General features: G+C 35.3%; 1 protein-coding gene across 9 annotated transcripts in view; it reads left to right on the top strand.

The window, feature by feature from the left end:
• Nucleotides 1-13,985, top strand: part of LOC105217589 (kin of IRRE-like protein 2) — a 392,862-nt gene that overhangs the window by 269,639 nt on the left and 109,238 nt on the right. For 8 of the 9 annotated variants that reach the window (XM_054225738.1, XM_054225739.1, XM_054225740.1 and 5 more), the window contains one exon: nt 12,037-12,274. In XM_054225738.1, the coding sequence (XP_054081713.1) occupies nt 12,037-12,274 (238 nt within the window). Of the gene's footprint in view, nt 1-12,036; nt 12,275-13,296; nt 13,475-13,985 lie in introns of those variants that run through there. The other variant, XM_054225744.1, reaches the window with a different exon arrangement.

Consider the following 13,985-nt stretch of genomic DNA (forward strand, 5'->3'; position numbering starts at 1 on the left):
GACTTGTGTTGTTCTAACATTCAAGTGACACTCTTACAGCTGCTACATGTGTTATAATGGCATAGCAGACGCACACAATAATAAAAAGTATCACACACACACACACTCATAAGCTTATGGTTACAACTCTGCACTTGCTTGCTAAAAATGCATTTATGCCTGTGTGTGCGTGAGTGTCTCTGGTGTTCATGCCAAGTGCCCCCGAATGCAATAACTGTCACCTCAACTGCCACTTTGTTGCCATACACAAGTGACAGCGAAAGATATTTAAAAGGTTCTCGGACATTTTTCATTACAGCAAGTGGTGCATTTGAGTTCTTTTGTGTTTGGAAATTGATATTTTAGCTAAAAGGTAGAAATTTATTTTTATAATTTTTGTTTCAAAATAATTTTTTAAATTTTATAAAGAATGGATCGCTCACCATTAAAAATAATAATAAAAAAACTATAACCTCAAACGACTTGAAAACGACAAATACACACTAATGTATTCAAAATGTTGTGTTCTTGAAACTTAATAAAGTTCTTTGGAAAACTTAATGAGAGTATAGACAGTTCGACACTCAAACTCAGTTTCACTGTTACTGAAATGTTTTAAAATTCGAATAAATGTTGAGAATCACTTTTTAATGTCGTTTTTGCTCCCCCAATCTTACACCCTATCTCATTTTGACACTCTCTCTCTCTCTTTTCATCGCTTTATATGTCTTTATTTGTCTCCCTGCATGTCTTGCGTTTTATTTCAACCCCGCAAGATGTCTAGTATCTAGTATTCTTGGAGTCGAGCTTTAAAAAGCTCTTCAGTAGTTCAAAAAAATTTTAATCACTATGCTGAAATGTTCGAATTGAGAAAATTTTTTAATCTCGTTTTTTTCCTCCCAATCTTACTATCTATCTCGCTTTAACACCATCTCCCTCTATCTCTCTCTTACTCCCTATCTCCCTCTCAATCTCCCTTTATCTCTTTCTCTCTTTCTCTCGCGCTCTTTTTCAACCCAACAGAGTGTCTAGTATCTAGTATTTCTGGAGGTCGATTGAAAAGTCATTCGGTAGTATACATAAAAATTGTCATCACTTTCGAGAAAAACTGAAAACACAGATATTGACATTCCAAGCATGCGATCTATAGAGATATTTAAGGTATAGCTTTGTTTCTGTCAACATCTTTCATTCTTACTAACTCTCCAGTTCTAAAAATATATCCATGTAGAGTCAGAGAATAGAAAGCTCTTCGCTATATAGAAATAAACTTTGTAGAGAAGGACTTGATTTCACTAAGTAATTAGTATAAATTGGTTCTTATACCTGCCTATGAAACATATATTAATAACTTGAATTAAACGATGGTGTATTAACATAATTCTGCTTAGATATTTAAATGTATCCCTTAAAGATTTTTTACCATTATTCCTTGCCAACGAATCCTTAGCTATGTAGAATAGTGTTGCTTCTTTTACGATTAGCAAATTGGTATTAAATTTTAACGAACAAATTTTGCTTCCACTGCAGCTGCCTTCCAGCGTTTGCAAGGATAAAGCACTCTTTCACGTAATACACTTGCTTGTAATCAACTCAATGGTAGACTGTAGTTGTAACTGTGATGAGCTTCTCTCTTTCCTGAAAAAAAGATTCCGCAATATTTGCCATATCAACGCACAGACACACAATTAGAGTTCACATTCCGTTGCTTACTAGTGCATACACGTACATACACTTGCTCCTTTGTGACGTCAAGGAGGCAAAGACAACAGCAGCCAGACAATTGTTATGTGGGCGACATTTGTAACTGACACTTTTATTGTTTCCACATCCGTGGCTAAACATACAACATATAAGTGTCGAAATATGTGAGTTTGCAAGAGCTAATGCCTTGTTGGAAAGTGGAGGAATTGGAGGAGCTTATCAGAGCTTTTTATTTGCGTTCGAAGTCAATTGAAGTGCTATTCGATGGTGGTTAAAATAAGTATACATATATTCCGAACTTATTTTGAACCCGAACCTGAAAACCGATTATTCGACTATCCGGTTTGTAACCGTTCGTACGAATATTAACCGGTTAGTACTATTCGATTAATCGCAATGTTACGACTATTCGAATAGTCGTTCAACTGCGGTTATTCGAAGAGTTATATTGTCACTATTAAAATGATTGAAAATTGTTTGAAATCCAAACAGCTTTTGATTTTTTAAAGTTTCCGCATTCCAGCCACTTTATCAAAATCAGAGAGGACGTCCTCCATTGCTGGAAACATGGTGGCACAACGTAGAAGCTGCTTGCACCCAACAACTGTTGAACTATTATGTCATTACTTAATGGTTAGTCGTTAGCTTTAATGTTGTTTTTTTTTTCAATAAAAATAAGAAAATTAATGAACTTACACTATTTGAATAGTCGACAACGAACGGTTAACCGAATAGTCGAAAATGAGCGGTTAACCGAATAATCGATGACTGACGACTATCCGAATAGTGCAAACCGAATATTATTATTCGAATAATGCCCTATTCGGTTAGTCGATTAGTCGAATACCAAGAGCTCTACTTTATATAGGTAAGTGTCGAAATATCAACTGAAAAAAGGCGGTGAAGTAATCTTGCTATAATAAAAGGAGCTTTCGAAAGACCCTAATTTCGACACTGGAGCTATTTCTACATACAACATAGAAAAATTAGATACTAAGAATATTTCAATTAGGTGACAAAAATGTGTTAGACGAGAATACACACCCTGGAACCGGCTGGACTGTGTAATATCCATTATGTACCTTATATGAATGGAAAATATAATGGGGAAATCTTCGAATCACTTCCATTTCCTAGCAGGATATCAGTATGCGTACATGTTTTTCGATCTCACGCGCTAATACATATTTGTTAAGCATACTACTCTTGAATTCCCTTCAATACGAATGCATTCATTGCAACGTTCTCCATTTTAATTTCTTTCGCTGTCTTACATTAGTTTCTTGTTTGTTTTTGTTTTTGATTTTGCTTTCACTTATTACTACTTCTGCTAGATATTCGCTTACCATTGTCGAGATGTGGCAACATTGGAAATGTGTGCTTTTTATTTGTAATAAAATGTCATGCTTTTATGGTTGTTGATTGTTGGCATACGCAGCTTTAAACGTTGAATGGTGGATTGTTGGAAATTTAGCGGGTGTTAAGTACGTGTACAGATAAATAAATGTTTGTAAACTCCGAAGGGATACACAGTGACGGAGAAAAGGACTGATTAGCAAAATAAATTACTATGAAATAATGTGGTAAAGACCATTCAAGTAATTTATATGAATTTGGAAATTGAAATAAAATGGAAATTAAGTAAAATCAACCTCTCCAACGGTCCATTGAAAAAAAGTTATAGAAGCCTTCCTTAGGAAATTAAGAACTATTTTTTTCTTGATTCCAATACTAAGTTTGCCAACAAAATCTTCATCTCCAGTATCGGATTTGCCTATAATTCCTCGCATGACGAACTCAAACTGACTGTATGACATTGAAACTTTAATAAAATGGAACCTATTTCGCTGTCTTATTTGTCATATTTTCAAATTCAATCATCAAAGCACTTGAGGCTTCTAAAAATGAAGACTTTCATTTTTTACCAGTTATCCAAACTCATAGTATATCAAATCACAGTATTTACCGTCCACAAACTTATGCGTGTTCGCGTGATCACTGAATTCAAATCCATTTAGTTCACGTTTAATTTAAATTCCAGGTAAAACAAAAATACGAACCGCGACTTAATTGAATCTACTCAAGTAGAAACAACAACTGCAATGCGCTCTTCGCATTTCAAATGCAATTCAAATATTTTCCGACATTTCACAGCGAAATCGATTATACATATACACCAATGCGAGCGAAATTCAATTTTAATTTGGTAAAATGAAATGAACGGTTTGAGAGCCCGCAGTTCTGCTGGTGTTCAGTGGCAAATGCATTGATATGCAAGCGTCATGTGACTCAAAAATACTGACATGTAACGAAGGATTTAGTGTTTTTGAAACGATTACTAGCGGCACTAACTGAATAATTCTCTCAACTGACTGAGGAAAATAATATTTGGACATCGCATTTGGTGTTATTGTTCTCCAGTATGAATCGATCGAATTGGCAAACAACTTTAATATGCTTCAGAAGATATATGTATTCATTATTTAACATTAAATTTCATTCCTCATTAACCCTTTCATGCCAAATGTTGCCTATAGGCAACATCGTACTTATTGGCTTCTAACTCTCGTTATTTAAATATTTTTGACCAGCGGTTTTTTCAATTATGTAGACTTATGTGTTGTGCAAGCTTACAGTTACATTTTTTGTAATGAGCTGTGCACGTATTCATTCAGTAGGCCTTCTCCGCAGAGTGGAATTGTCAAAATCGGTTTCGCGGAAAAGTTATACTGAAGTGTTTATACAAAAAGTGCTCAAAAACATAAAAAAAAAATTGTTTTATTTTAAAACAAAATGGACTGTATAAATAAGTAAAGATAAGAGAGTTATTTAAAAAAAAATTTTCACGAAAAAAGTGTTTAGTTTTTTTATAATAATCTAATTTGTGCCTATAAGCAACATCCTGTAACTAATGAACCAGGATACATAGGACTTTGAAATTTTTATCACTACATATTTGAGTTAAGACTAATATATATCTGTCCTAAAAAAAATGTTAGCTCCGCCCATTTTAATTCTGACATGAAAGGGTTAATTAACGAAAGCCAAATATGATTTCTTTTGTTTGACTAATATTTCATGGCACCAACTTTTCGAAGGCCAATGATATAGATAAAACTGTTATGAAGATTTTTCATAATATCGATGAATATTTCGATACAAAATATGTTTGAGGCCTGATGACCTATTAGGGTTTTCTAAATTTCCTATAAGGCCAAGATGAATATTGATAATTGGTAATTTATGGCAATAAAACGAAAGAAAGATACAATTTTTGTTACCACTCTATGGGGGTAAGGTTACTTGCAACCCTGACCATGAAACTGGAGATAAAAGACTTAATATAAATAAACAATGAAAAGAGAATAAGGATCTCAAAACGAATATCTATTATTTGAAAAGTAATTTTCTATTGGTAGTTCTTCTGTCAATACTTGGAATGTTTATATGCCTATGATGGAGGATCTCGAATCATAAGCTAAATTGATATATGACTTTAGTTTTTTAAATGAATATAAATCCCAATCACTTTTTATTTAGACCGGAGTCTCCCGAAACATATTTCTATCTAATAACATTGTTCGCTTAGAAGCTGTGATATTATATGGGAGTAAACAATTATTTTAAAGAAAAAGTATTTATCCCTTTATTTAGAGTAAAAATGCAAGGTTGCCGTTTTATTTACACACTAGCAGACCCGGCCACACGTTTTTGTGGCTAAGGAATACATTAAATTAAGTTGATCCAATCTTGGCTTCGGCGACGATATTGATTACTCGAGGTTGATTTATGTTACGCAGCATGATGACAACTCACACTACTTTTAATTGCAAAGTTAGTTGTGATAGTACAGGCAATTTTAAATAGTTTGGGATAATTGACTACGTCATCCTGGTTTGTAGCTGTGTCAACTCTCTTGGACCGAAATTCTAAATTGTCGCATTAAGATCATCGATATCTTTTTTTTTACCACCAATATAGGTCATTCAATCAGTCATTTATGGTTATCATACTGAGGTTTCATGTCAGGAAAACTTCTCTTTCGAGTCAATGAAGTGACAGATATCTGTTGGAAATGCTATTAATCCATCGAGGTGTCAACTGCGACCCTACCATTTCCAACTCATATGTTTGTTGTTAATTGGCTATTCTTTTTGTGTCGCCACAAATTAAATGATTTTAAGCATGCGATTAGCCCGTCAGTAACAGTTGATCCAGGAATAATTGGAAGAGTTTGGCGTAAATTACCTGCTAACAGAATACCTGGCTCCACCAAAAACGTTCGTCGACAATCAAGATCTTATAAAGTCCTGTGCAGTACCTCCAGCGACTTCTTGAATATTTGGAAAATTTTCGTTATAGCGCTATTTTAGGCGATTTTGCCGACTGGTGTTTCGTTCATTTGCAATTTAGGAGTAATTGCAAGGCCGAATGTGCCGTTTGTTTGCCTACTAACAGGTGCCAAGTTTCCCCTATTCCCGTTAACCTTGCGACAATTTTTTTTTAATTCCGCACACGACCATTCAGTAGGGAGCCGACCGCGCGAGTGATCTTAACCCCCCTCCCGTACCTCCGTGTACGAGTGACGCCTACAACTCTACAACACATAGTTGGCCGAGCGGCTTTTCAAAATTTTTAACTCGTGATATCTTGTGAATGGAATGTCAGAATCTAATAATAGTTAGAGATATGATGTCGCGACGTTTTTTGTAGATAATGATAAGTTCTACAAAATTGTGGTACATCACTTTGTTATATCTTCAATCGTTTTCGCAGCATTGGTTTTTGGTATTTTTTTTACATTATCGGAGTTTTGGTAAGGAACCCTATTTTTTTAAACTAAATATAGCCTATGTCACTCAGGGATAGTGTAGCTTTCCAACGGTGAAAGAATTTTTCAAATCGGTTCAGTAGTTTCGGAGCCTATTCGAGACAAACAAACAAAAAAACAAACCTTTCCTCTTTATAATATTAGTATAGATTTCCCAGCCTACTTGCAACACTGCCCGGAGAATTATTTGTAAATATAATGTATGTCGATTATTCAGTGTCACGCAGCTACCGGCAATGGTAAACAGAAATAAATGCATTTTATATATTTTTTTGCGTAGCACAACTAATGAAAGCGTGGCATAACAACTAATGTGGCACGTCTCATTGCACGAGGGCATGCACGCTCACGTGCCACGATATTCGTTGAATGAATACAACCTCTGTTATAGTACATATGTGTGTCCTCATAGAAACATATACGTATGTATGTATGTGTTAATAGAAATTGAAATATATTATTGTTTACATTTACTGCAACACACTCCCACTGTGTTACCTAAAAATGATATTTACATAGGTGCCTGTCAACACATTACCTCACACTTGTGAAAACGATGTTTTTATAGGTTGTACGAACAGAGGATGTGCTTTAATAGAAGCATTTTCAAATGAAAGATCCTAAGTTTAATAAAAATGAGCTTATGTGCCAACACTGTCGTAATTTTACAAATATTGCTACAAATCTACGGATTACATAAATTGGAGTTCATTAACTTAAATTATTATCAAAATTCTGCTTTTATATGGTAATCAGCTGTAAAAATGAAGGCTCTCAAATTATTCAACTTAATTGAATCAATTAAGCTATACATCGTGTAATGGAACTAGTTATACTCTCACAACAAATGTTGCTAAAGAGAGTATTATAGTTTTGTTCACATAACGGTTGTTTGTAACACCCAAAACTAAACGAGTTAGATATAGGGTTATATATACCAAAGTGATCAGGGTGAAGAGTGGAGTTCAAATCCAAATGTCTGTCTGTCCGTTCGTCCGTCCGTCCGTCTGTGCAAGCTGTAACTTGAGTAAAAATTAAGATATATTGATGAAACTTGGCACACTTATTTCTTGGCACCATAGGAAGGTTGCTTTCGAAAATGAGCAAAATCGGACCACTGCCACGCCCACAAAATGGCGAAAACCGAAAACACATAAAGTGCCATAACTAAGCCATAAATAAAGCTGTGGAAATAAAATTTGGTATGAAGGATCGCACTATGAAGTGGCATATTTGGATGTAATTTTTTTGCGAAAGTGGGCGTGGCCCCGCCCCCTACTAAGTTTTTTGTACATATCTCGCAAACCAATAGAGCTATATAAACCAAACTTTCTGCAGTCATTGTTTTTTAGCCACTTCCTAATACAGTCCAAAAATGAAAGAAATCGGATAATAACCACGCCCACCTCCCATACAAAAGTTAGGTTGAAAATTACTAAAAGTGGGTTAACTCACTAACGAAAAACGTCACAAACACTAAATTTCACATAAGAAATGGCAGATGAAAGCTGCACTCAGATTTTTTTACAAAATGGAAAATGGGCGTGGAGTCGCCCACTTATGGGTCAAAAACCATATCTCAGGAACTACCACACCGATTTCAATGAAACTTGGCTTGTAATAGTTTCCTTACATCCCAATGATATGTTGTGAAAATAGGCCAAATCGCTTCACAACCACGCCTACTTCCCATATACCAGAACTTTGAAGACGATCTGAATCGGATACTTTACAATATATAAAGTAAGCACTAGTGAAGATATCGGTGCAGAACTTTGCACAAATACTATGTTTATAGTGTGGCAGCCCCATTCTAAAAATCGCCGAAATCGGACCATAGGTTTTTAAGACCCCATATATCGAACACGAGGACCTCGGTGCTTCTAACCTAATATTATGGTTTCCAACTTTCAATGGACTTTATACAATATATATGACGAATATGTGGGTCAAATTGTGTATTATATAATAAAATATAGTTAAATAAATAAATTGCGAGAGTATAAAATGTTCGGTTACACCCGAACTTAGCCCTTCCTTACTTGTTTTTAACATATTTTCATCATAAACTCGATAAGATTATTTTCTAAACAGCAGACGTTCTCACTTTAAAAAATAAGTATAAGCATTGCTTCGAAAATTGAAAAGTATTTAGATTCAATGTAAAATATTTAATTAGCTTAATTAAGATTTAAATTGAGTTGAGCTATCACCTATATTGAAAAAAGTAAACAAATAGTCGACTGATTTATGCAATACAGTTAACTAATTTTTAATATAAATTGAATCTATGAAAGACAAGTAAGGAAGGGCTAAGTTCGGGTGTCACCGAACATTTTATACTCTCGCAATTTATTTATTTAAATTTATTAATATAACAAACAATTTGACTCACATATTCGGCATATATATATGGTATAAAGTCCATTGAAAGTTTGAAAACCTTAATATTAAGTATATGGGAGATAGGGGAAGTTATGACCCGATTTCTCTCATTTGTGGCACGGAGATATATTATTAGAAGAAACATATTCCCTCTGAATGCCTTCAAAATATCTGATAGACTTACCTATATTTTCAGTAAAAAATTTTTAGAGGCACTGAGGTCCTCATATTCGATATATACGGTTTTGAAAACTTATAGACCGATTTCGACGATTTTTAGACGAGCGATGCCACTCTTTAAATGCAGTATTTTAGCAAAGTTCTGTTCCGATATCTTCACTAGTGCTTACTTTATATATTGTAAAGTAAACTATTCAGAATGACTTCAAAGTTCTGGTATATAGGAAGTAGGCGTGGTTGTGAACCGATTTGGCCAATTTTTCGTTTTTAGTTTTGGAGAAATGGTTTTTGACCCATAAGTGGGCGGAGCCACGACCATTTAAAATTGTGTATACCAATTTGAATGCAGCCTTTCTGTACCATCTTTATAAGGAAATTTAAGGTTTCTGGTGTTTTCCTTACTGCATTGAAGCATTTTTAGACGTTTTCAACATAACCTTTGTATGGGAGGTGGCCGAGGTTATAACCCGATTTTCTCCATTTTTGGACTGTATAAAGTAGTACCCAAAAGAAACGACTGTACACAGTTTCCTTGATATAGCTTTAGTAGTTTACGAGATATGTACAAAAAACGTATTAGGGGGTAGGGTCACGCCCACTTATTCAATAAAATTACAGCCCCTTCATAGTGCAATCCTTCATACCAAATTTTCAATAGCTTATTTATGGCTTAGTTATAGCTCTTTATATGATTCCGGTTATTGCCATTTTGTGGGCGTGGCAGTGGTCCGATTACGCCCATCTTCGAACTTAACATTCTAATGGTGCCAAGAAATACGTCTTCCAAGTTTCACCAAGATATCTCAAATTTTGCTCCAGTTACAGGCTCAAGTTACAAGGATTTGAATAGGATTGATTGATTTGATAGGACTTACAACCAACCGTTATGTGAACAAAACTATAATACTCTCTTTAGCAACGATGTTGCGAGAGTATAAAAATGTATCGAGCAAGTTGTATATGGCTTGAGTTTTTCATTTAATTTACACTTTATTTAATATCTATCACATATAAACAGTAATTAAATTTGCTTGCATTGTTAATACTACAATTCCTTAATCCCATCAAATTCTTGCCGCAATTAAGATGCCACATTCTACACAATTTCATTAATTTGCTTCATTAAACACTGACAGCAAGTATCAAGTCGTGCGAAGCAAACCCAAAAGCAGATAACAGAACTTAAAGCAACAACAACGGCAATTATAGAACAACAAAGTAGTAATTAATGACAACAGTAACAGCAACAACAACAATAACAATAATCAGTGATAATCAGGACAAACGTGTCAAATGCATAAATGACAGCAACGACACCGGGTTAAATGGTGCATAGAAACGGGCATGTAGTATATAGCTACAGCACAGAGTTGAAGTGTATAAATGTACATCTCTATATAATTGTGTCCAGTAAGACATATTATAGATCAGTTAAAGATAATTTTGAAATAAAATTTGAACATTTTAATGAATTATACGTTTTGACCAAAGATAATAGAGTGAAGGTTAGTGAGTTCATAAGTATTGAAATTGAAAAAAAAAACATATTTTCTCTACATTTTGCATTGAACTAGTTAAAGCTGGAATGAAATATGATTTTCAAATTTCCAATAGACACACCAATACAAGCATAGTGCTCTACATCCAATTAAACCTCTAAAGGTATGCTACAGCTATGACACATACTTCTACATAAACAACAATATATACATAAATAAATGACCATGGGTGTACATTGAATATGCCATTCCACCTTGCAACAACTTAACATGCAACTTACAACGCCACAGTTGCATTAACTCGACTCTTGTGGCATCTAATCAAATTACGCCCCTCCAATGTTATATACGCTCACATTCACTGCAATAATAATGCAATAATAATAACATTGAAAAAACTAGAAAATTAAAACAACAAAAACACAAAAAGGCTGAAATAATATACCGCAAATGTGTGCATTTTCAGCTGATGTCGTCGTATTTGAACTTCTAGCTTGCAGCAAGTAATTGTAATTTAATTTCCAATTAGCAAACAAGCAACTAAATCGAAAATCCTTCCTGCCACAAGCACGTCGCATGCAACAAGACATGTGCAGGCAACTTAATTACTCACACATATTCCATATACATATATACAAAATACATACTGTTTAATAACATGTTGCCTCATACTAAATGTAATCGAGAGGGAGAGTCGTTGTTACAGTTGTAAAGTACAGTTGTTGGTAGTTGTTTTATAATATGTATATAGATATATATATAGTAAATATACTATATATAGATAGCTAAGCAAGCTTATATGTGCTTGCATTCCAAAAAAAAATTTGGCTTGATACGTGCGAGTATGTAAGTAGCGAGTATGTCGCAATGTGCTTTACTAGTCTATTTCACCAATTTGTTCGTATGACATTGAATATTTGAATACGACACAAATATTTTGTCGGGTTCATAAAGAGTGTTGAGGTTAAGTTGCGAGATATTTACATTTCTCTTGCCATTTTTGGGATTTTTGGAATAATATAAATATAGGTAGTTTTCAGTCAGTTTTATTGAACAAACGTCCTAATTTGGTTACATAAAGTCGAAGCTCACTGAACGGAACAAACTCTTCATATTATATTCGCCCTTTAGCCATTTATACTTTGGTCGACGTTGTACCGAATTAAGCAGGTAGGCCTAAACCATATACGATCTCTAGATACGAACATTGTCGAATGGAACTGGAATTCGGTGAAAGGAAATGAGTAAATATTAAAGACGCAGCTAATATGATAACAATACCGAATAACTAACTATAACTAACCCATTTCGTGTTAGCATCTATGATATACCAACTTAGAACCCATTCGAGTTTATTGCTTTTTTGCTTATTTTTTTACATAAATAAATAATTCTATTATTCTTCCAGCAAAAAAAAAATATGTAATAATATATGTGTTATCTCTCCATTATTTGCAGCCTGTTGGTATCTATGCCAAAAAGTATGAATGGGCCGCACGACCCTCTAGCGGCATTAGTGGTAACCTACATTTAGACTTACACCCACCGCCCATGCAAATCGGCGGCGACTGTTCGCTGTGGATACGTTCAGCGACGCTAGACTTCGACGATGGCTTGTGGGAGTGCCAAGTGACGGCAAGTGATTTCACAACACAAGATGCGCTCACGAGTCAACCAGTGCGACTGGTTGTCAGAGGTAAGTTGTTATATTGAAGGTCACAAAATAACTGTTGGAGAATTTAGAGTACGCAATCGCAGCATTTTAAATGTAGCCTATCTTAAATCTATCCAAATGTTTCTCGGTTTTAGCTATTATTTAATCAATCTTTGCGCCTTATATACCGCATCGATTGAGAATTTGTAGTAATGTCTGTGGATCTTACATTATTGTACATTCTAGAGTTATTTGTATGTATGTGATTGGCGTTGGAACCGATTAGCCGGTTACAGCCGAATCGATGAGAGTGCGCCACTCCTATCTTTCCTTCGCAGTTCGGCGCCAGCTGGAGATTCCAAGTGTAACCAGGTCGCTCTCCACCTGGTCCCTCCAACGGAGTAGAGGCCTTCCGCTTCCGTGGCTTCCTCCTCCTCACTCTTATAGAAGATTGTACCTTCTCTATTTCGCTCTGCAGCTCGTATTATTTGTTTCCAGCATCAAGTTAAAGAAGTCACACGATACAGAGTAACCTTGTCTGAAGCCTCGTTTGGTATCAAATGGCTCGGAGTGGTCCTTCCCAATCATGACGGAGCTTTTGGTGTTGCTCAACGTCAACTTACACAGCCATATTAGTTATTCGGGGATACTCATCCGAGACTTTCGTCGATTTTTCATTGGAACTTCGTTTTATGTGGTGGGTCCCAAACCCTACCCACAACCGCAAAAGCGGGTTCGCCTTCTCACTTTAGGTCGCTTCCAAACGGATGTTTGTTGGCTACCCAGACGATACTTGGTCCGGAACCGGACGTTGTGAGCTGCTTGAACCATGTGGAGAAGAATCGTTTCTGGCCACTCCCAAGTGAATGACAATCAAAAACTTTCCTCACTTACGTGAACTTCTACATATGATCCCATCCTCCTGGAGTTATTTAGCATATATTTAATATAGATTTTCTATCTTTCTCTCCTTATATGCCTTTCAGCTTTGCCACTTCAATACACTTTGCATTTGTTTCCCTTTCAGTAAAGCATTTCTTTTTTCTCTAAAAAAAAAAGTATAATTGAATTATATTGCCTCAAGTTGCCGCCTGTTTTCCAATCAAGAACAATCTAAGCAAAGGTTAACCAAGGTAAAAAAAAAGAAAAAGCATTTGAGAAATGTGAAAACCAGAAGAGAGAAAGTTGAAAGTTGTTACAGCTGAGGCCAATTCACTAATTTGCCATCCTGTTGCACTGCTGGTACAAGCTATGACTGACCTCTTAAAACTTAATTAATTTTAAATCTTATCTAATTTTCCAACACGTTGGCTGCAATGGCCATGGCTTTCAAGGCTTACCTAACACATCTGGTATGCAGCCTCCGACATACACATGCGACTACAACTACACTACCACTTTTGTAACTGAGTGTGTGTGTCAACTACTTCCGCTCACAAGGTAGCAGCTTTACTTTAGTAACTAAGTGGTCTGCTCGACTTTGCTAAGTTTGCGTATCATTAGCCGCAGGTTCATATGTATATACTTATGTAAGTATAAATGCGTGTGTTTGTATGTAACTGTAAATGCAGGTAAAAGTAAAACGAGTAAATTGACCCTAACACAGCTGATGACTCCATAGAGTTTAAGCGCTTACACTCATCATGCATATACAGCTCCAAATAATAGATTTACCTGTATATGAAAGCTTGGTTGGTATACAACTTGCATTAGCTTGTGGTGGCACCCGCTGCACTCGACAAATTTAACATAG

Source organism: Zeugodacus cucurbitae, chromosome 2 (assembly GCF_028554725.1).
Source record: "Zeugodacus cucurbitae isolate PBARC_wt_2022May chromosome 2, idZeuCucr1.2, whole genome shotgun sequence".
Taxonomy (NCBI): Eukaryota; Metazoa; Arthropoda; class Insecta; order Diptera; family Tephritidae; genus Zeugodacus; species Zeugodacus cucurbitae.